General features: G+C 47.1%; 1 protein-coding gene across 1 annotated transcript; it reads right to left on the bottom strand.

Annotated features, from left to right (window-relative positions):
• Positions 1-12,930: 12,930 nt before the first annotated feature.
• On the bottom strand, positions 12,931-21,260 carry LOC119383921 (uncharacterized). Its single transcript, XM_037652193.2, has 4 exons — positions 21,192-21,260; positions 17,291-17,528; positions 14,582-14,675; positions 12,931-13,572 (listed from the first exon to the last, which is right to left on the bottom strand). The coding sequence occupies exons 1-4, from the start codon at positions 21,225-21,227 to the stop codon at positions 13,368-13,370; spliced, it is 573 nt and encodes a 190-aa protein (XP_037508121.1). The 5' UTR covers positions 21,228-21,260; the 3' UTR covers positions 12,931-13,367.
• Between the last annotated feature and the right edge of the window lie 1,021 nt (positions 21,261-22,281).

Below are 22,281 nucleotides of genomic sequence, written 5' to 3'. Positions count from 1 at the left end.
CAGCAGTGGTGTCCGGGCTCAGCTTCGTAACAAAAATGGCCTTTGGCCGTTGTGGCCGTTGTGGCCGCTGAGCTACGGATATAGTGGATGTCTTCAATGCTCCAAACGAGGCGGGTTTCTTCTTTCTTACACCCTCAGTTACCGCTGCAGAAGAGGCTGTCGCAGGCATCACACTGACACGCTCGGACGTGTCTACGTCACATGGCGGCGAATTCGAAGATGAAAGAATTTTGGACAGAGGCTGTTCAGAGTACGCAGGTTGCTTGGAGGTCACAGATCGGCCAACGGTCACCTGCTCTGGAGGGATCACAGGCGCCTTCACTGACACGGCGGTCGTGCGGCGCGTCAGCTCCTCACGCAGGAAGCGGACCTCTGCACGAAGGGAGGCGACCACACGGGCTTGTTGTTCAACACCGCGGGAATGATCCTTGCGGAGGCGCTCGTTTTCTTCGCGTAGTTGGGATACCTCGTCGCTGAGGAACGAGATTCCCTCCAACGCGTCGAGGAGGAGGCGGCGCAGCCCGGCGAGCTCACCACCCGTAGGGGCACACGTGGAGAGGGAACCGGTTTGAGAGCAGCTGCAGGGCTCATCGCTGCACGCCGCCGAGTTGTCTTCGTTAGGCTTACCAGAAGAACTGCTCAGATCACATAAATTGCAGCAAAATGAGCGCGACCCAGACTTCAGAAGTTGCAGCTCTTCATCAGGCCAGGTTACACACTTCGCATGAACACGTTTAGAACAACTTTCACAGCGGAAAAACTGCTGCTTACCGAAAAACGGGCAGGAGCATAGCAAGCATGTATCCCGACTGGGAGCCATGGTGCGGGACTATATAATAATAATAATAATAATAATAATAATAATAATAATAATAATCATAAATCAAATGTTTATTTAACGTCCCCAGGAACAACCGTAAGGTCTTTGTACTGGCGCACGGAAAAAAAAACAAAGGGCAACATTCATAATAAAATATCAGGGATAAAAATACCTTATAAAATTGCACATATACAACTATGCGCAGGCAGAAAAAAAAAGAAATGTTAACAGTGTACGAGGCTATGTAAGTACAGTGCAAAGCTCGGAGCAGAACAACGACTGGGAGCTGTGAAAAACATCGAGCTGCAAAAAGTAAGCATCGTAAAGACGTTGTATCCTGACAATGGTCGAATGTTCACAGAGGCAGGCGGTTACATGAAAAGGTCGATTCTCTCTGGTCAGCTTACGTGGAATTCGGAAATTAAGACAGCTGAGCAGTACAGGGCAGGATATGATACCATTCACAAGCTTGTAAAGAAATAACAGATCAGCGCGATTTCGGCGGCAGCAAAGTGATGGCAAAGATAATAATCCAGCAGCGTTAGAACGAGATCCAGAGTAATTTCTAGCGAAACGATGGTTGTAAATGCTTAGGAATTTTTTCTGGACTCGCTCAATGGCGTTGCTGCTTGAATTAGGAATGCCATTCCAGACCACAGATGCATACTCAAGTTGAGGAAGACATGGCGCGGTGTACAATTTTCGCAAGGGCACAGGAGAACGGAATTCTCTAAACATTCTGCAAACACAGCCTAGGGTGCGAAGACCCCGCAAAGAAACACGCTTAGCGTGAGCAGAAAAGTGTAAGGTGCTATCAAAAAGAACACCTAGATCATTGATCTCACATACCTTACACAACGACACAGAATTGACAGAATATAAAAATGGCAAGATTAGTGACATGAAACTGGCAAGATTAGTGACAGTTGAGCGGCCAGCGAGAAACCCATGCCGATTGACAATCAATGAATTTTTTACATCAAAACACAATATTTTGGGAAGAGCAAGCTCAAAGATTCTGGATGCGGCACAAAGAAGGGAAATAGGGCGGTAGTTCGAGACGTCACTTTTACAGCCGGACTTAAATACTGGAAAAACAGGAGCAGTTTTCCACATGCTAGGAACTGTTGAAGCATGCAGACACTTATTAAATATGGTAGTCAATACTGGTACAAGTATACTGCCATAGGCTTTTTAGTATGGCAGAGGGGATGCCATCTGGGCCAGCTGAAAAGAATGGTTTCAAGCGCTTAATGCATTCTGAGATGCTGATATCATCGCAGCCCGCAGAATGGGTAGGACCCTCTCAATATTGATCACGTTTGCGCACGGACCAGTACCTCACACCATACGCTACATGAGTGTAGTGCACAGGTGCACCCAGTACAAGGGAAGCCTAGATGCGTGCACGAACTGTCGCCGACCGGGCCACAGATACGACGTGTGCCCCCATCCCAAAAGTGGCCTCTGCTCACGGTGCGGAGACAAGCATGAACGGCAAGATGTTCCCTCCTGTATCCCAAGCTGCATTCTCTGTGGGGGCCAGCACCTCACGGGCACCGGATCGTGCAAGGCGAGAAATCCCACCGCCAAACGACACAGCCCACCGCTTCAGAAGACAAAGTTTTTTACCAAGGAGGACTTTCCCCCGCTCGACAAGACCTACCCATCTACGTCTGCATGGTCCTCCGGGGCCACCAGGCCGAACGGCGCGACATCCCAAGACTCGGAAGTGAAGGCTCTGCGGGAAGAGGTAAAACAGCTCAGGGCAGCCCTCTCTACCTCCAGCCCAACTCTCCCTCAAATTTCACCACCCCCATCTTTACCAACCCTATCCGACCAGCCTCCTCAGAAAAAAAGGAGGCCTGATGAGAGCCCAGCCCAACCCATAGATTTGGAAGCGAAATTTCAGGATATCGCCAAAAACTTAGAAGCCAGGTTCACAGAGCGCATCACGGCGCAAGTCACCGCACAATGTCAAATTATGATTGAATCTACTATTACCCGTATTATGGATAATGTCCTCTCCAGCATCATGACTAAGGTGGAAGAGCGTTTAGCTCATCTTACTTCTGGACTCTCAACAGGCTCTCTTCCCACAGCCCTACCTCCTCAACCCCTCCTTCGCCCCTCCACCTTACAACATGGCTCCTCCGACGGGCCCTAATTCGTTACAAATTATCCAATGGAACTGCAGGGGCTTTCGGCGAAAGCACGACCCCCTGCAGCAAATTATTGCCAATTCTTCGTTACCACCAGACATTATTGCTATTCAGGATGCTAATGTTTGCAGGCAACTACCAGGGTACGGTGCTATTCCATCACTCAACGGATGTTCCTCGCGTGATAACATATGTCCGTAACTCTTTGCCTTTCGTGCAGCATGATATCACTTCGCCTATCGCTCACACCTTCATTGAAATTTTACCCCCGAACCCTGCACGATCCCCCCTGTTCATTCTTAACTGCTATCTTCTTCCACGACAGTCGATTCAGTTACTCCCTCCTCTCCTCAAGTCCGCCGTTCGATTGGCCGCATCAAACCCCCTACTCATCATCGGCGACTTTAATTGCGCTCACGTTGACTGGGGCTATCGGCGCACCAACCACAGGGGCACAGTCCTATACAATGAAGCGCTCATGCTCCAACTGACCATTTTTAATGATTTTAGCCTGCCTACTCGTATTGGCAATAGTGTCACTGCCGATACTAGTCCAGACCTCACGCTTGGAAGAAATATCGCCGACCTGCAGTGGGAAAGAACGCAAACCACACTGGGTAGTGACCACCACCTAATTCGCATAGCAGTGAATTATCAACGACCTCGGCGCAAATTTACCGTTAGGCGCGTTAAGTGGGACCAGCTCCGCAAATTCAGGCAAGCGCGGCCAACACAGGCCCCCTTCGACTTTGACTCCTGGGTTAGGCAGTTGCAAGAGGACATCCGCCAGCATACCCAAACGCTAGATACAACTCCAAAAATCCCCGTTATCGACAGTAAGCTCGCCCATCTCCTGGAAGCTCATGATAACATTACGCAAAGGTGGAAAACTCAAAAGCACAACAGGAAACTAAAACTAAAGCTCGCGCAGCTGCAAACCCAAATAGAACAGCACAGCACCACCCTTTGCAAAGCTAACTGGGCTCAGATCTGTGAGGACCTCCGTGGCAATCTCTCTACAACCCGCGCTTGGCACCTGTTGCGCCACATGCTAGACCCCACGCAATCTAAAAACCAGACGCGTCTTAGCCTTCGCCGCCTCACTCATAACCATCGGCAGGACACAGATGCCTTCCTTACGCAGGTAAAATGCATCTATACTACTCCTGGTCTTCCTAGCAAACACCCCGAGTACACAGGTTCACCCCAACCCCAGCTTGATGCCCTTATTACAGAATCAGAATTTCGTGCAGCCCTACTGAAATTACGCAATACAGCACCCGGTGAAGACCAAATTACCAATGCTGCCATCCGCAATCTTGATGATGCTTCCATATCTGATCTAGTGAACTACTTTAACGAATGTTGGGAAGCTGGTACCCTCCCTGCCTCCTGGAAGCACGCCAAAATAATATTTATCCCTAAACCTCACAAACCCATTACCATCGACAATATTCGCCCCATTTCATTGACATCCTGTCTTGCCAAGGTCTTCGAGCACATAATTCTTGCTCGCCTGACGACGTACATGGAAGACAATAACCTTTTCCTCCTCAGTATGATTGGATTTCGTGCGCATCTTTCTGCGCAGGATGCCTTGCTCCAAATTACGCACGACGTGCTTGACGATACCATACCTCACCTCACTAAAGCTATCCTGGCGGTAGACCTCACTAAGGCATTTGATAGAATTCGACACGATGCCATCTTAAGGCAACTGCAGGCACTGCAGGTAGGCCCCAAAACTTATAACTACGTTCGTGCCTTTCTCTCTGGGCGCACTGCCTCCTTGCACATTGATAACCTGAGCACGGCCCCTTATACGTTCGGCGAGGTCGGAACTCCTCAAGGCGCGGTCCTCTCCCCCTTTCTCTTTAATATTGCTCTTATCCCCTTAGCCCACAAACTTAATCTCATCCCACACCTAAAGCATACCCTGTACGCCGATGATATTACCACATGGACTACTCATGGCTCTGACGGGGAAATAGAGGAAACTCTTCAATTAGCAGCCGACACCATCTCAGCTCACGCGTCATCTATTGGGCTCTAATGCTCCCCCTCTAAATCTGCGCTCCTTCTCATGAGACCAAAATCAGCCGCTAACTCGTCCATTGAAATCACTTTAGAAGGAACCGCTATCCCCCTCACCCCCACACTGCGCATCCTTGGCCTCTACTTGCAGGATTCCGGATGAAATGACCACACCCTAAAAACACTCAAGACTTCCACGCAATCCGTGTTGCAGCTTTTACGCCGCGTATCCTCCATGCACAAGGGTTTAGACGAAGCGGACAACATGAAAGTTGTACATGCTTTCACGCTTAGCCGAATTTTATACGCCACCCCATATCTCAAGCTGAACCGCACAGAAACTGAACGCGTGAACGCCATGATCCGCCTCGCAACTAAGGCAGCCCTGAACCTTCCTCGCAGCACAAGCACAGCCAAACTCCTTGAACTGGGCATGCATAATACCCTTTCTGAGCTAGTTGAAGCACATCTTCAGGCGCAGTATTTAAGACTTTCCGTGAGCGCCACTGGCCGCCATATTCTCGCTTCCATTCGCATAAACATACCCGCTAATCAGCCAACCTTTATACCCATTCCTCGACACATTCATGCCTCTATAATAGTTAAACCCCTGCCCCGCAATGTGCATCCTCAGCATCACATCGCTCGCCGCGTAGCTCGCGCAAATGCCCTTCACCAGAGTTATGGACAAGCTCAGGATGCCATTTGGGTAGACGCTGCTTGTACAGCACAAGAAGCTGTAGCAGTTGCCTACAACCCTACTCTGCCTCATCCTCTGATTCACCGCCTTCCTTCAGGCTCTACAGCTGAGGAGGCAGAGGAGGCTGCCATCGCCCTAGCCCTTGTCCAATCAGACGCACAGTACATCTTCACTGACTCAAAAACTGCTCTGTACAACTACGCCAGGGGCAGGATACACCCGCCCGCCTGGCAGTTGCTGAACACCCCCACGCAAAATTTACCACGCATGGTAGAACTCCAGTGGGTGCCGGCTCATTCAGGGAACCCCGGAAACGAGGCTGCCGATAAATTGGCCCGAGGATTAATACGCCGGGCTCAGGACAGCCTCGATTCGGGCTTCTCGAAGGAGCGGGCGCACACTTTTGCCGAACTCACGCAAATACCCCGTTTGAACCGTCGGACATACCCTCCCCCAAATCCCTCCCTTACCCACTCCCAACAAATCCTATGGAGACGTCTCCAGACCCGCACTCTTCCTTCCCCTCAACTGTTGTCCCACTACTGTGGCACTTCCCCTGAATGTTCCCTGTGTGGCGAACCTCACGCCACCCTTTCCCATATTCTTTTCGGCTGCCCTGCTGATCCTCCCCCGCAGGGACAGCCTGCCATCACCAGCTGGGAGGACTGGGAGGTCCTGCTCTCGTCTGGGGACCCGGCGTTGCAACTTGCTGCGGTGACTCGGGCTGCCGATGTCATCGCGGTGAGAGGCATGACCGTGTAGACGTGGCGTAGGACCGCGCAGTGGTCCAGGGGCCCGGGGGGTCCAAACACACTTGCAAATAAAGTTTTTCTCTCTCTCTCTCTCTGAAATGGAACCTTCATCTAGCGACACAGCATGAGCTGCGCCAACTGCCTTAACCTGTCGACCGTTACTAGCTACAGAGGCTGAGACTTATAAACATATGAGAAATGCATGGCAAAACAGTCAGCAACGGCTTGAACTTCTACTCCATTTGGGTCCAGTATCCTGAAGGACTCGCCACTTTTGCTCCACCGTTTGCGCACATACTTCCAAAACTCAGCCGGCCTGTCAGACACGCTTTTTCCTAAAAGTGAAATATATAGACTGTGATCCCGTTTATAAAGGCATTTACAAAGAGTACGAAAACGACAGAATTCTTCCTTCAAATGAGTTGATGCAGAACGTTTATACTTCCTGTGTGCACGATCTTTATGTTTCAGTGCACTTATAAGTTCTGATGAGAACTAGGAGGGATATTTACAATGATTAGGTGTATACTGGGTGTAGTATAGTGGCGCCATCTGCGAATTGCGCGCGCACTTAGAGTCTTATTGTGCTGTGTTGTCGGCAGAGGCCGTGACGTATCGGCACACGTGATGACATATGGCCAATCACGGGTACACGCGTGTCCGTTGTGTCATTTTTCGAATAAACGGCCGCTGGCCGGCTCAGTCGTTGTTGGGCTTCCGCGGGCTCCGGACTCTCACTTCTCCCACTCGTGCCGCGGGCCGTGCCGGCGCGCGGCGCGTCTCGTGCCAGTCGTCGGGCCCTCGCCGTCGGTCACCGCTCGCCGACACAACACTGGGGAATGAACTTGCGCATGCTAGTCAAGATAAGTTCCGTTAACTGATCGACTTGATCATCAACATTGGGTTTGTCAGTTACCAGTGACCAATCTGTGGTGGACAAGTCATAGTACAAGCCAACGTAGTCTCCTCGCTTGAAGGCAAATCTGGGCGTTTTGTCGATTTTTCTGGAAAGCTTGGTTTTTCTGGTGAAATACAGAGTGTTAGTTTGAGCGGTGGGTGAAATTTGTCAGGACGAACAAGAGAGATGTGAGAGAGTGATACTTCGATAGGCTGATTATTAGAAATACACAGATCTAAGACGTTACCACAGGAATTGGCAATACTATTGTGCTGTTGGAGGGAAATAAAAGCGAGAAAATCTAACAATACGCTGCCTTTGTTCTTTAAGAAATGATGATAATGAGAAAAATTAAGTGTGGTCCAGTCAATTCCAGGTGTGTTAAAATCGCCAAGTACAAGAATTTTGTAGTGTGCGAGCGTCTCATTTACTTCCTCTTCCTCCTCGTCTCTGATTTGCCTTTCGCGGGACTTCGCCCCGCTGCATGTTTCCGGGGCGTCTTTTCGACCAGTGTGGTAGCCGACAACGCCTCCGATTTCGGTGATCTCGAGGAGGCAGGCTTCGAGGAAATACGACCTGCGGCCGAATCATCCATGGATGATGGCCACAGATCCTTCAATCCGTGACATCACCCAAAGATGACGGGCCCCCTGTAACCATTGGGGAAAGTGCGAATTCTCACCGAGGCGCAAATGCGGACATGTGATCTCTAACGTGTCTGGTAGAAAGACTTCGGCCGAGATCAAACACAAACAATGCCTCTCAAACAATGAGATATCTTTCTTAAAGCACCCATCAAAAATGTCGATTAATCGATTAAAACATCACATAGAAATAAATTAATCGATGAAAGGCTAAATCTACGAATGATTAACAATTAATCGATTAAAAATTTTAGTCAACCATCCCTAGGGGCGCGCTAAATATGCCTTTCGAGTTGTGAAGGCGTGGGCTTTGGTTGTTCTTCCAGCGCTCCTCGGCTACGTTTCCCATTCACTGGTATCCATTCCGTTGCACTGAATGGCCAGCGGTCGTTTTTCCTACGTATTACGTGACTCTCCCAGGTTCATTTCCATCGGTTATTGTCAAGTGGAATATCGGCCGCCCCTCTTTGTTCCCAGACACATTCTCACAAACCACTTAAAGAACCGACATTCCCAAGCGCGCTGATAGTCTCAAGTGACTTAGAGTAACGATGCAGCATAAAATCCGACCGAGATCACGAATCGTATCTCCGAAAGTCGTTTTCGTAGAGCGAAAGTTGTTGTTCTCTGCGCAGGATAAAAAAAAAAGCTGTGATCTACTGATTCCAGTTCATTGCAGCTGTACCATTAAGAAGATACCGCAAGGCCACGTTTTGGCAAGTAAAGATTACGCTTCAGATCCGACAAAACAGCCTGTACGACCCCAATTGCAATGGTGGGGTATGGCACCCCTGCCGTTCTCAAAACAAATATAAATGTGTAAATTATGTAGACTGTGACACGATAGGCTTATTCAATATCATTTAAAGAAAACTGCCTGTATTTAGGCGTTGTCATGTCAGCAGCTGCTGAAGGCACAGTACCCATCACACTACTTTACCAAGCGCGTACAAGTTAATCAGTATTTTATTGAGACCAAATCATTGATAGCCTGCCAACTAATCTGGAAGGAATAAAGGTGAGGCGGAGGCAGAGAATAAAAAATAAACACGCAGAATCTTCTTTGGGAGTTGTCTAAATGATGCTTAAGCGTAGTGCTTTATCGCAGAAAACTCTACCGTCGCGGCCTTCCTAGAAACGTTGTTGGGCGACATAACCGTGGCATCTTTAATTTCCTATCTAGAGTTCGTCAGCACCTGGAAAGGCCCCACATTGGAAACCAACGCTGAAGAGGCGGTGCTCCTATAAAGGAAGTCCTGCAGGGAGACGCGACATAACGAAGCCGTTCGACCAGGCGACTGGCCGCAACGTGCCGCGATGACCGCACGCGCGTGCTCCGTTTCCATACTATCTTCAGCACAAAAAGCTCTGGCTGCCATAGCACCGGTGGTGTCGCGCTACAGTTTACAAAAAAGATGGTTGATCCCTCTGTCATAGGAATCGGTATAACACGAAAGTGAAACCGGTGAAACGTCGTCACAGAAGCAGTTGACTGCTTTAGTGCACTGGTATATCAGTTGTTTGGCAGATGTAGCACCGCCTGATCTGGACGCACTCACGTTGACGCCTAGTGGCCCATCTCCGTACCTTCTGGTAACTGAAGTTCTTAACATTTACGTGGACACCGCATATGGTGAATCCCGCGCAAATATGGCATCAACAAGCACATAATAAACACTGATACTCGATATGCACTCCTCCAGAGAGTCGTGAAACGCGAAGAGAAACGCTACGCGCGTCGTGTCTTCCTTCTAGCCTGGCAGTTAATTTTCACAGGGCGAGCGGGGTACGCGGTGCGACATCCAGGCTCTCCAGGCGTTCCAGGCGAGCATCGGAGAGCTATTTTTCGATATGGATGGATGCTATGAGCGAGGCTTGGGCTAAAGCCACCACCTCGCAGTGAGTTAAACGCAATTACACTTCTATTGGAAACGCGCCGAATGGGACGGTCGTAGCAACGGCGCGTTTTTTCGAGCCTGGTGGCGCACATGTCACCTACCCGTTATAAATGGGACGCTCATAGCATCTATCCATCCATCCATCCATGCAAGAGCACTGCGCGAGGAAAGTCTGAAAGATAAAAGGCGCGTTCATGTAACCTCCGTTGTGTGTTTGGCGGTAACTTAGTGGCCTAAACACCCGGCAGCCATCGTCCCGGACCGAGAGGTCATGGGTTCGACTCCTGTCAACGAAAAGTTTTTTTTTTCCTTTGCCATTTTATGGTGTTCATTTTGCTAACGTATTGAAAATCTTGGTCCACCCCGGTATAAAACACTTTCGAGTTAAAACAACTTTGCCTGATGGCCACTTTCAGGGCAAAGCACACGAAAATGATGAGAACCTCTGCAAAGCGGGCTACAATGTATCCTATGTCGAATAAACGGTGCCGTACCGTGACAGCGTCTCCCTTTTCATCATTTTCTGGCTGCGTTTTGTGATTCGTGTCAAGCTGTGCAGGCTGACAAACCTCCATTGATAAATCATGCTGCGTCGACGCCGTGCTGCCCACTTGTGCAGTAAAGAAAAGCAAGAGGGAGCTGCGTCATTCTTATCCCGAGTATGTTGAACAGTCCGCGGTATGTATGCACGCGGAAGTTGATCCAGCGCCTTATTTCTGAGCAGAGACAGGCGAGTGAAAAAAGGATTCCATGGTACATCATATGTACAATGTTGTGTCCAATCAGTCATTGCTGGGATAACCCGTCGTAAACATGATCGATCACTGGCGCCCATATTTGCCATATTTAACTAATGCTTACAAACACAGTTATTTTCCCATGACAGTTAAACACTTATTTAACTAATGCTTACAAACACAGTTATTTTCCCATAACAGTTAGACATTTAACTAATGCCTACAAACACAGTTATTTTCCCATAACAGTTAAAGACATATTTAACTAATGCTTACAAACACAGTTATTTTCCCATAACAGTTAAAGACATTTAACTAATGCTTACAAACACAGTTATTTTCCCATAACAAAGACTGGAATGCCCTGCCTCAGGAGAGTTTCGCAACTGAAAATTTTGCTTCATCACTGGGAAATTATCTTTTTGATGTTTAGTGTTCACATGTGTTATAGTCTTGTTGCTTCAGAGACATGCTATCTCTTTTAGCGTATTGATGACTGTTTAATACAACGAATGCATGTTTTTTTTAGTCTTGCTGTTACGATTCACTTGATGTTTCTTTTGACCCTCCTGCTTGGACCAATGTGTTGGTCCGCAGTATGCTTTAAATGAATAAATAAATAAATAAATAAATAAATAAATAAATAAATAAATAAATAAATAAAACCTTATGTGCATTAAACAAAACGTAAAGTATGTGTCATGGCATGAATAATACAAATGACGTGATGAAAAAGCGTTTGGTCAAAGAACTGATGTAATACCTTAAACACCAAGGCGCTAGCCAGAGCACTCCCCTGACACTTTCGAACCAGCACGGCTCCCCGCGATGAAGCGGCGGCGCGGGATGGGTCGAAAGGTGTCTTCACCCTGTAAGCGGTGCCGCTGCCATCGAGGCACCCTATACGTGAAAATTCCACCGCTAGTTTTAAACGAGGCACATCACGCGGTCACCGAAACGCATTGGTGGCATCAAATTTTCTCAAAGTCATATTTTTTTACTGTGCACAATCCTCCATGACGACTTCCCAGGTAGTACAGAGGACTTAAATTCGACTACAACGAAGTACTTCACTGAAGGCTTCAGAGGAAGTGCGCCACTTTTACTACAGTGAGCTCTGCTTTTGCATTTCCTTTGTACCGCTGGCACAACGGGTTCATCAGATTTAGATATATTATTCACTTGCAGTAAGCGTGGTAGTGTTGCCGCGTAGTTGAGGAAGTCGCCTGGGGACCGGGGGGTTGTGGTTTAGAAACTCAGCACCATCAAGACAACTTGCTTCGTTTTATAATTATTTCTCTCCGAGTATTTGTCTTAGGTAAGATAGGTACTGAGTGACGATTTTCCAGATGGTTAACCAGCGTGGCTGAAACGTGCGGCCCCAATGCGCGGAAGACGAAGACAGAGAAGAGTCTTGACGCACACGAGCGCTGGTGAGTTCATCCCCGCGGTTCATTAAAGTCTTTCCAGAAATATTGGCTGCTGTTTTCCACCCGTGTGTTCCCTTCATTTTAAACGGACCAGTGGTGAGCAGTGGGGCTTCCCAGTTTGTGGCGCATACGCGTTCGGAGAGTTTGCGCACATAGGACGGACGAATTCTGTTTTAGATTAGCCATTCGCAGTTTCGCTGTACAATGTGTTTAAAGGAGCCGGTTTAGTAGACGCGTTACGGGCGCTGCATTTAAACAAGATGCCATATGTATTATGTAAAAGCCTCCTTGAAGCTTTATTGCATTTAAACGAAATAAATAGTTTCTGACATGAAATTTTATGACAAAAGTCGGTTTAAATTTCACAGATATAAAGTAAAAGGTTGTGCATAAAACGTGGATGTATATTAAGCATAAATCCCTAGGGAATTTTTGAATGGCTGAAATTGTTTTCCTTGAGATTATTCTGGTGTAATGCGAGCAGTGACATTGCATCGTTGTGAATAATGGATGAAAGGGAAGCTGAAAAGTAACAAAGGCAAGCGCTCCCGTAATTGGGAGTAGACATAAGCATGAAATGGCAACAGCCAAAGCAGACTGCTTTGAGATGACACTTCATTAAAACTGTGAAGAAGCATGAAAACGAGCTCAGAAGCAACATTTTCGGTAACTTCTTTGGGAAGTTCCTAGCGCATGTAATGCGGTTCTGTACAAAAGGTTGTGGACCAGAGACCACATATGTTTGAGTGCCCAGGTCTGTGTTCTGGCTCCGGGTCCCCAGAAGGTCGCCGACAACTGGAGCTAAAAGCCCTTCATGCTTGAACAACATGCAATACACAAATTTCTCGTTGGTTTTATTTGTAAAGCTTCTCTACAGGCGCAATCTCGACAGAGCAACTGCTGCCAGTCGCAACAAAGTTGACGAAATCAACAGAATTCGCTGGAACTTTTTTTCGCTTCATCTTCAAAATCGATTGGGTGTTCTTACTATTAAACGAACATCTGTGCACTGCCGTATTTATGCGCTGTCACATTTGTCTATCGTGATTACAGTAACACCCGAGGAATGTCGCCAATACTAAGTATGTCAGCACTTCACGCGTTTTATACCCTCGCTGCCTCTAGAGCGAGCCTTTTGCCGCCTAGGATTATCTTTTCCCGATGGAAGTGATGAGCACAGCTTCTTCTCTTTAATTTGCAAACAACTGCTCGAGTGCTAGCTGAGCCTCGCGCTTCCTCGACGAAGACACGGCCAGACGACGTGTCACTGCTAAGCCTAAACGTGACCCTGTCTACATGGCCATCTGCAGAGCGAGCTCTGTGGCGCTGGCGCAGTAGGGCATCTCGTCCAGCCAGAAGCACAGGTCGCACCATGCCTCCTGCTCGGCCTCGTCCACGGCTGCGGCGAAGCGGCTCTCGAACCTCTTGGCCAGACTCCTGGTCAGCCCTTCCAGGGCAGCCACGTTCGTCTTGGGGCAGTACAGCCAGGGCTCATCGCTGCATTCGCGCCGGCGTAGATATGTTGCACGATTCATACGTATAGCAGGCAATTCTACGACGGATACCGGATTTCTGCCCATGGACTGTTCGCATCTGCAAACCAAAACAACGATACTATCACGAGACACGCCCTACTGCGGGACTACACATTAAAATGGCCACCTAGCATTCTTTATTGTGTACCTGAAAATAAGTACAGGAGACCATTCTGCATTTCTCCTCCATCAAAATGCTGCCACCTGCTCGTCCTCATGGCATGTAGTTGTCTCGTGTGAGATCCACGCTGTTTGCGCTGCTTGATGTATATATCCCACCCACGGAAAGGGCGATATTTCGTCCACTTCAATTAATTTAGGTTACCTCATAACTACTACACCACCGCTCAAAACAAGAATTATGGTCCCCTATGATTTGTGTTTTTTTTTTGTCAAATGAATGGTTATACCCACGAGACTAGAAAATGTGCTGCTGTGCGCGAGTACACCCCGAAAAATTATAGCATGTTTTTGAAAGCTAGTTTCAGTTCCTGCTGTATCCTGACGTCACAACACGGTATGAGCCTCTCGTCACGTGCTCGCTCAAGATATCGTGACGTTTTCACGGCCGCTCCGCTCCGCGACTCCGTTGGTGACGCACAAGCGGCCATTTTGAAAGTTTTGTTACGTAACGTAATCGCAACTATCCATACTTGTGCGTGAAATCAACAGAATCAGTCAACAGTGAAGTCAACAGAACTGCAGGCTGACGACACGCTAGCTAGGGTCGATGTCAGCAGGTGTACCATGCGGAAATTGACTTTAAAATCAAAATTAAATATCTTATCAGTATGTACTGTGTTTCACACTGGCTCAGAACCGTCTGTCTATACAGGAGATCTGTACTGTGTAGCAAACTCACTTTACAAAATTGGTGTCGGCACCCTTTAAGGCTTCTTGAATGGCAGCATCAGTCTATATGATTGTACACTGCGCATCGCGTTGCATGCACTCGCACAATTCACACTCACCCGACGAGGTTGCAGATCTTCAAGAACGTCTCCCCCATGGCCTCGCACTTGTTCCTCGGCATTTTCTTCAGGTCGGTGAACAAGGGCTTCACGTCTGAGACAGAGACAGGCGAATATGGGTCAAGTAAGTACACAGTGGTATTTTATTTTATTCAGGTTAACGTCCGCTTTGCATCGATCGCTGTGTAATTTATCCACTACTGAGGCGCGTACTATCCGTTCATGCTCTAACGCGAATTGCACTGGAGTGTGTGTTCACGTTGACACGTTCGTATGCGTTTGCAATATATAGACCCAGTAACGGTTTTAATCGAACCATACGTATGGAGCGCTAAACTTGAGTTACCTACAAACCACAGAAAAGAAAAAGCGGTAGAGGATAACAACACAACGCTGAATTCAAGGTTCAAGCAACTTTCAAACAACATGTTATAGCATGTTTACTCGCGCTATGCTGTAGCTTGACTTTTTTTTTCTTTAATCGATGCGAAGCTATGGGTGCGGTGATGGATTTGGAAATGTTTTTTATGGAATGCTGTAAATGATATATGTGAATACGAAAATTGCAGAACACTCAGTCATCGGATGCAGACTCTGTACAGGCTGCCTGCAAAATAAAAAACATAGGCCATTCTATACTTCGGGACTTGTCACGCTGTCCGACAAAAGCTGAAAGAAATTGTCAATTCCAAACAACATTTTGCAATAACATGACGCTTCCTCACCAGAAGGAGAGAAAAGAAGCCAATTAAAATACACTTCAGACTCATCTTCAACGTCTGTCTATGTCGTGCGACGGCATTCTTGATAAATGAATGTAATTACCACAATCAAGCTGTGAGAGAGTGACGTGACGGCGTCGTCGTTTGTTTTTTTTTTCTCCGACGAAGGCGAACGGCTTATGGAAGAGGCGAGAGGCAGAAGCGGGGTGGCGACTGCTTCGGCGTCCAGCTCGGCCAAGCACCGGAGCGTTGTGCTACTTTTGGTGAGCCGGACGTGGTCAAAGCGACAGCCAGGTGACAAGAAACATTGCCTGGGAGTTCTGTGGCGGGTTACCCTGGTAGTCTGGCAAGCGAGGCACGAGCAGGCCCACTGGCGAACATCGGTGTTAGTTAATGCTCGGCCAGACGTGCCGCTGTGTAAGGAGGTATTGAGGGGCTCGAACGTTGGGAAGGCAGATGTCAAATCAGTGTAAATGAATCGCACGACGAAAAGCAGCCGGAATAAGGATTACGATGTGTGGCAGCTGATATGTCGCGAGAAACCGGTCGATAGAAGCGGCTGAGAAACCAGTTGCATAAGTAGAGAACGGAGGTGGTCACGCGGCGCTTCCAGCTCAGGGTCTGCCATCCGCGCCCAGAAAGACGCTCCCAATTCACAGCAGATGAAGTGCCGAGGAAGGGGATGCGTAAAATGTTATTAGCTGTCTCGTTGTCGGTGTCTTTGCTGTGCTGGATACACGTTGCGAACTCCGATATGTAGGCAAGCTGGCGAAGATCACATGAGACGTATTTGGAAGAGTTTTAGCGTAAAACATACAACAAGGACTTATGATGATTAGGGTATCGGCCACCCGTGTTCCTTTTCTGATCCACTCCATTGTCTTCATATGTCTTCGGGTTGTGCCTGTGATTTTCGTTCCATTGTGCGCTGGTGGTCAATATCTTTTTCCAGTTTTTTTATTTGCTGAGAAAACAGCGCCAAAGATAGGACAAAGAAGAGAGAAGTCCAAACAGGGAGGTTTGTTTCCTATCTTTGTCTTTCGCGCTGCTTCCTCAGCAGGTATGAACCCAGAACCCAATTATGGACGCTTTTACACCCTTCGATATTCTCCAGGTTTTCGCCCCAGATGTTAGAAGTGGCAAAATACAATGGTTGCACACTTTCCGCTATAGTACAATTGTAAGTTACCGGCCATGACCTGAGAATGTCTACCGTATACGCACCATCTCTTCCTTACTGCATTTCCTTTACATTATGACTACCATTACTGTAGAGCGGTAAGGTATTGCGTACCCCTTGAGCTGTTGAAGTGGTGGTGTTCAACAGATTTTGCAAACATCCACTTTATATAGCAGGGCCGGCATGGCGAGCCAATTATTTCTCACTTGAATTTCTTTCGCCGTTTTGTACGAAATCAGTTATCTCCAGGCCTGGCAAGAGGGAAACAAGTGAACAGATAGTTTGCATGACGTCGTTGGATCGTATCTTAACCTCTAACAAGGCTTTGGCTACTGGTCCGAGAGTTCTTGCGCTTTACAGGGAAATAATACTTCTCTGTATAAGAGGCTGGGTCCGAGCTAGTTGGTACACTGACATTATGAAACCGTTAAGCGCACAAAGACGGGAACAAGAAGACGGGACACACAGAGCGCTTTTAAACAACCGCAAGTTGCACAATGTAAGACCATGTTGCTGCCTGACTTTTGCTTCAAATTGTTGGCATGTTCTCGTAGGCGATCATTGATACATCGGCCAGTTTGGCCGATGTAAACACGTCCACATGAGAGCGGAACCTTATACACGACACTGCATTTGCAGGACACGAACCTCGTGGCGTGTTTCTTGCTGCATATGTCAGGCTTTTCGCTGCTCACGTTCACACGCTTGTGTGTCGTCTTCTTGTTCCCGTCTTTGTGCGCTTAACGGTTTCATAAAATACTTCTCTGTCTTTCGCATCCAGGCACAAGCACTCGACTCGGCATTTACCTCCGCGTGGTCTCAGGCGGGACGCGCAGAAGTCGACGAGGAAGGCATGCACGCCGAAAGTGTTCACGTGCAGCACGCGCCCGTTGAGCCTGTAGGAGAGCACGTCGTGGTGCGCCTTCTTGACGAGCACGTGGTCTTCGCTCAGGGATCGGTGCTCGAACTCGAGCGCCTCTTCCGCCACGGCCAGGGTGAGCGCCACCTGCTGCACCACCGACCACAGCTGCAATGGGCTCTCCAGCTGAAAAACCAGAACCTCTGTAGAGACTATGCATTACTTCTTTAAAGAACGATGCGCCAGTTTAATGCGCAGGCATCCTGGCGAGCTACTTTCTTAAGGAACCGTGCATCCGTGTAAGGTAACGCGTTATTGTTAATCGTGGAACGCGCGGAGTCATAACGCAGTGATGGCAGTGATTTCTTACGTTTTGCAGCAGATTACGAGGCCAACAAATGCTAGTTGGAGCAGCTATTGGTGTTTTACTAGAAGATGGCAAAATATGCCATACAACTCCTGTAGTGCAAAGCATCTCCGAAGCGTCTCATTAATGTTAATGTCTATTATCAAGGATATTTTACAGGCAACATACAAAGTAAATGGCATGAAATCCGATACGCAGTTATTTATCCGACAGAGTGTAGTTTACCAGCCTAAATGGTTCTTGTTCCCAAACACAACCAATAAAATATGCCGTTCCTCAAGGCTCCATCCGTTATTCTTTATTCTTTATATGAATGAGATTGTGAACACACTGTGAACTTCTGACATAATTCTCTATGCAGACTATACAAGTACTTTTTTTTACAGGTAAACATTTACTCCAACTTAAAAAGGTAGCTAACAGATGGCTAACTGAACTATCAAACTGGTTACATTTAAGCCAACTTCAACTAAATGTAAAAAAAACTAAGCATATTATTTTCAAAAGCCGTAATAAACCTGACCACTATAATGCCTGTAATTAGATTTAACAACTCCGCTATCGAACGGATTCCTACTTATAAATTTCTAGGTGTTATTTTTGAAGAGAACATGAGCTGGACACCTCACGTAAACAAGCTTCACGCAAGTATGTGCAGGTCAATTTCAATATTGCACTATATTAGAACCTTGGCGCCTAAATGGTTGAAACAGTTATATTATGTCCTTGGTCATTCTCATTTACACTCCTGTCTACTAATATGGGGAACCACTCGTAAGACAAATTTGATATGTTAATATTTTACAAAAAAAGAGCAGTGCGTTGCATAGAAACCTTAAACTAAATGGCCACTCAGCGCCATCCTTTTCAAAGCTAAAACATATTCAAAGTAGATCAGTTATTCTAACTAAGGCTTGCTACGCATACACATAGACAAAATTTTGCATGACCCACACACCCTGTCCTCATCTTCGTTAACTAATAATTCACAATATCACCTAAGGCATAATCGACTTAGGACACCCATGTTCAGAACTAAATATGGTACTCAGACGCTCGCCTAGTTGATACCACATTTCCCTAATTATAATCCAGAAATCGCCAATATGATTCAGGACTGCAGTTCGGCATACAGCCTCAGGAAAAGGATTAAAGATTACCTTTTGCTTAGAAAGATTACTTTTTGCTTAGCTCTTAACACTCCTTTACGTTACGCAGCTTTCCTTGCGGACTTTATATCGCTTAGTATTTTATTTTAAAAAATTTTCCCCATTTCTTGTATACTGTTTTCGTAACACTGATTAGCATTATTGCTTGTACAATATTTCCTTGTTACGTATTACTATGGTATGCATAAAACGTTACCATCTTACTTTGTATATTTAGTTGCCTGTAGGCTGTTGCATACATTTAGACCTTTTTTGTTTCTGTATTGTTGAACTATGTTCACGCGGTTTTCCACCCCGAGCGATGTATGGGTAGGGGACTTTGTCAGGCAGTTTCATCTGCCTTTAGCCCCTTCATCCCAGACACTGACTCTAAATAAAATTAAATTCAATTCAATATTCAAATTGCAAGAAATGAACAGTTAAAGAGAGGGTTATTGAATGTGCCGTGAAATGAGCTACATATCTGAGATACAAATACTTGTGGCACAAATGAGATCAAACCAGTAAAGTTGAACAGCACATATAGAAGTAACCATAGTCACATATTACTTGCGAAAGCAGCAGTCGATAATTGGTATGAGATCAAGGCAAGCACGGTAATTTTCACATTTCACCAAAATAGCCTGCATGTCAAGTTAAAAACAAAAAAGCTGTTTAGCTGTTTTGCTTGATATGCCAGCTCTTGTTGCATAAATGAGATTAGAGCCGATAAATCTACATACTAGGATTTGATTACACAGATTTTTTACTGTTTCTTTCAGACTTGCGAAATGGTCACACGGTTAAAGTTTCTCGTCTTCATTTTCACAAGTGCTGTTTCAAGGCAGGTTCGGAGCAGTTGCTATGAAATGTCATGTTTAGCATGTCATAATGTCACAGTTCGCATGTTACAGTATCACAAGCACATGTAGCTCTCTTTTCGAGCAGTCTGGAGAGGCACTTCCACCACTGGTAACGGTGACGGTTCACTAGGAGTACGGGGAGTCATAACGTGTTACGGTTCACATAGGAATACGTAAAGTCATAATGCGTTACGGTTCACATAGGAATTAATACGGGGTTGCCATAACGCGCTACGATTCATATGAGGTGTTTAGATACGAAGCAGCTTTTGCGCTGGGCTTTGTCCGTAGTTCCATTGGCGACCGTCCGCTTTCTGAAACCTACCATAGCTATCTGTAACATACTGAGCGCCGCGCTCGCGCCAAGGAGAAGTCTTCTTCGGTCTTGTTCTTCGAACCGCCTGATGATGATACGTGCAGAGCACTTTAGGGGCCAGCGCTGCCGTAAGCTGTCCTAGCTTGGCGTAACGCAGACAAAACCACGTGTGAGCACGTTCGGGCCTGTGTAAGGGGCTGGGTTAGACGCCGCGGCCTCTCCCCCTTACATTCTTTCGGCAATCACGTGATGGCATCGGGGAATGAGATTCTGCAGACGCGCCATGAACCCGCGTGGCGTGCTCCAACAAGAGTTCGGGATGAGTAACAGCAACAGCAGCAACAGTGAATCATGGTGGGCTCCACATGCAAGGACGAGTTAACATCGGGGCAAGGTGCCCGTGATGAACTGAACTTTAAGTCGACCCATGCGCTCCTTCGCATCCCCACATGGTTCCTTTAGCGGGAGATGGTGAATTTTTTTTTTTCTTCTAACGAGAGTGCCGACGTTACGTCAGACCATGAGCTACCGTTTACACGTCCGTGTACTCGGCGTGCCTGGCAAACACACGACATGCGCGCAACTACTAAGTTTATACCAAGTCGACCAACCACCCCGTAACACTTGTCTCACAGTGAACAATCCGGCACAGACTGCTACTGCCTGACTGCTTCGCATGAACTTTATTCCCACAATGCGTGGGATCTTCCAGATTTCTTGTTCCTGGCATGTGTTGAAGGCCCCCGAAAAATATTTCAGCTCTTCCTCTTCATTTTAGCTTCTTAGCTTGTTTTATGCCGCGCCTATTGTGATCACTTCTTCTTCAAGGCATAGATCGGTGCCCAATACCTTCATTTCCGCTGCCCGCCATTCCCAATGTAGTTTTCCAATGTAGTGTCTTGGAGCGAAAGAAGGACATGATACCGTAGCGCCAGACGCGCAAGAAACACCAAGAGGCAGAAGAAGAAGGAAAGTCTCGACGAAAGGTCGTGACCGACAACAAGGACCCTATGCACGACTGATGGGATAGTGCTACGGGGCAGACTCTATAAAGAGGGGAAAAACCTCACTGTGCAGTTATAATTACTGAACGCTGCATACGCTTTTCTGCGGTTGCCCATGCACACTGAGAACGAATCAAATGTACATCCTTACCGTAGCGCTACTAAGCGGCCAGCCAGCGAAGGTCATGTGCAGAACCACGTAAGGTAGAGAGAGGTCGTGCCCGTCTGCGCCACAGTAATAATAAAAACAAGTGTTTTTCACGTGCATTCTGGCTGATCTCGGAATATATCTCACCTTCGAAGTTCACAGCTTCGCAAAAATATTGATTCGTCATCTTCGAGGAAATTACCTGGCATCTATAGCCATGGTAAACTTTGTTGCCGCAACTTTATACGGGCCTGCGCTTTCGTTAACACTGTGAAGTTACACGTATATGGGTGATGACTAATTAGAAATGGTTGAGCAGGGAATGTCGCTGAAGCCAACGTTTCGACAAGTGGACTTGTCTTCGTCAGGGCAGCAACACGTTGTTTCAATCGACTTTCCCTGTTCAACGATTTCTCATCACTTCTTTCCTCCATCTTCCTCTGAAGTTCTGTCTTTTTTGGGCGTGTGTGCAGCGCTCTGAAACCTCTTATAAACGTTAGGAAACTTGCAGGACAGCATCGCTTATTTGCTCAATTAAAACAACTTAAGCGTCTTCAGAAATCTACACTAAGACACACTTTCTTTAGCGCGCACCCAATGATCCCCGAGTATGCACGGCGTTAAGCGGACAGACGCCTGAATCATGCACACTCTTTCGGGTCAGGTTTAACTCGAATTCGGGATCAGTACGGGCAGCGCCGACCCTTAATAAGTGGCACTGCACCGCAGGTGTTAAATGCGCTGCACTAGTCGTGCAACAGTACTAGAGAAATAGTATATACGATCAGAGTCACGGGATGTTAGAATGCACATTCCGTGATAGCAGCGTACGTTTGGTCAGTATTAGCCGATGCTTGCTCTCTCTTTTTTTTTTCGCTAAGGCGTATTCTTCGACTAAACCTTCCTTCATTCTTCGATGACTATAGTCACATACCTGCCTAGTTCTGCCTATGGGTAGCACGGAAAAACTTTGTGATTCACTCGTGGTATTCCCACACACGCACGTTGGTTCTTAATTTGCAAAACGTACACCGTATGTGAATACCACGTGATATATGCACTTATTACAATATGAGACGTACCGTCGGTGACA

This window comes from Rhipicephalus sanguineus, chromosome 2 (genome assembly GCF_013339695.2).
Source record: "Rhipicephalus sanguineus isolate Rsan-2018 chromosome 2, BIME_Rsan_1.4, whole genome shotgun sequence".
NCBI classification, from domain to species: Eukaryota; Metazoa; Arthropoda; class Arachnida; order Ixodida; family Ixodidae; genus Rhipicephalus; species Rhipicephalus sanguineus.
The sequence above is the reverse complement of the archived record's forward strand: the minus strand, read 5'-3'. Positions and strand labels throughout refer to the sequence as shown.

Bases quoted from the DNA above. Each gene is read 5' to 3' on its own strand.
- LOC119383921 (XM_037652193.2), bottom strand. From the start codon at position 21,227: ATGACCTTCGCTGGCTGGCCGCTTAGTAGCGCTACG. The intron at 17,529-21,191 runs GTAAGGATGTAC...CTGGTTTTTCAG, and splicing joins GGCCGCTTAGTAGCGCTACG to CTGGAGAGCCCATTGCAGCT. The intron at 14,676-17,290 runs GTAAATGCCGAG...TCTCTGTCTCAG, and splicing joins CCGCCTGAGACCACGCGGAG to ACGTGAAGCCCTTGTTCACC.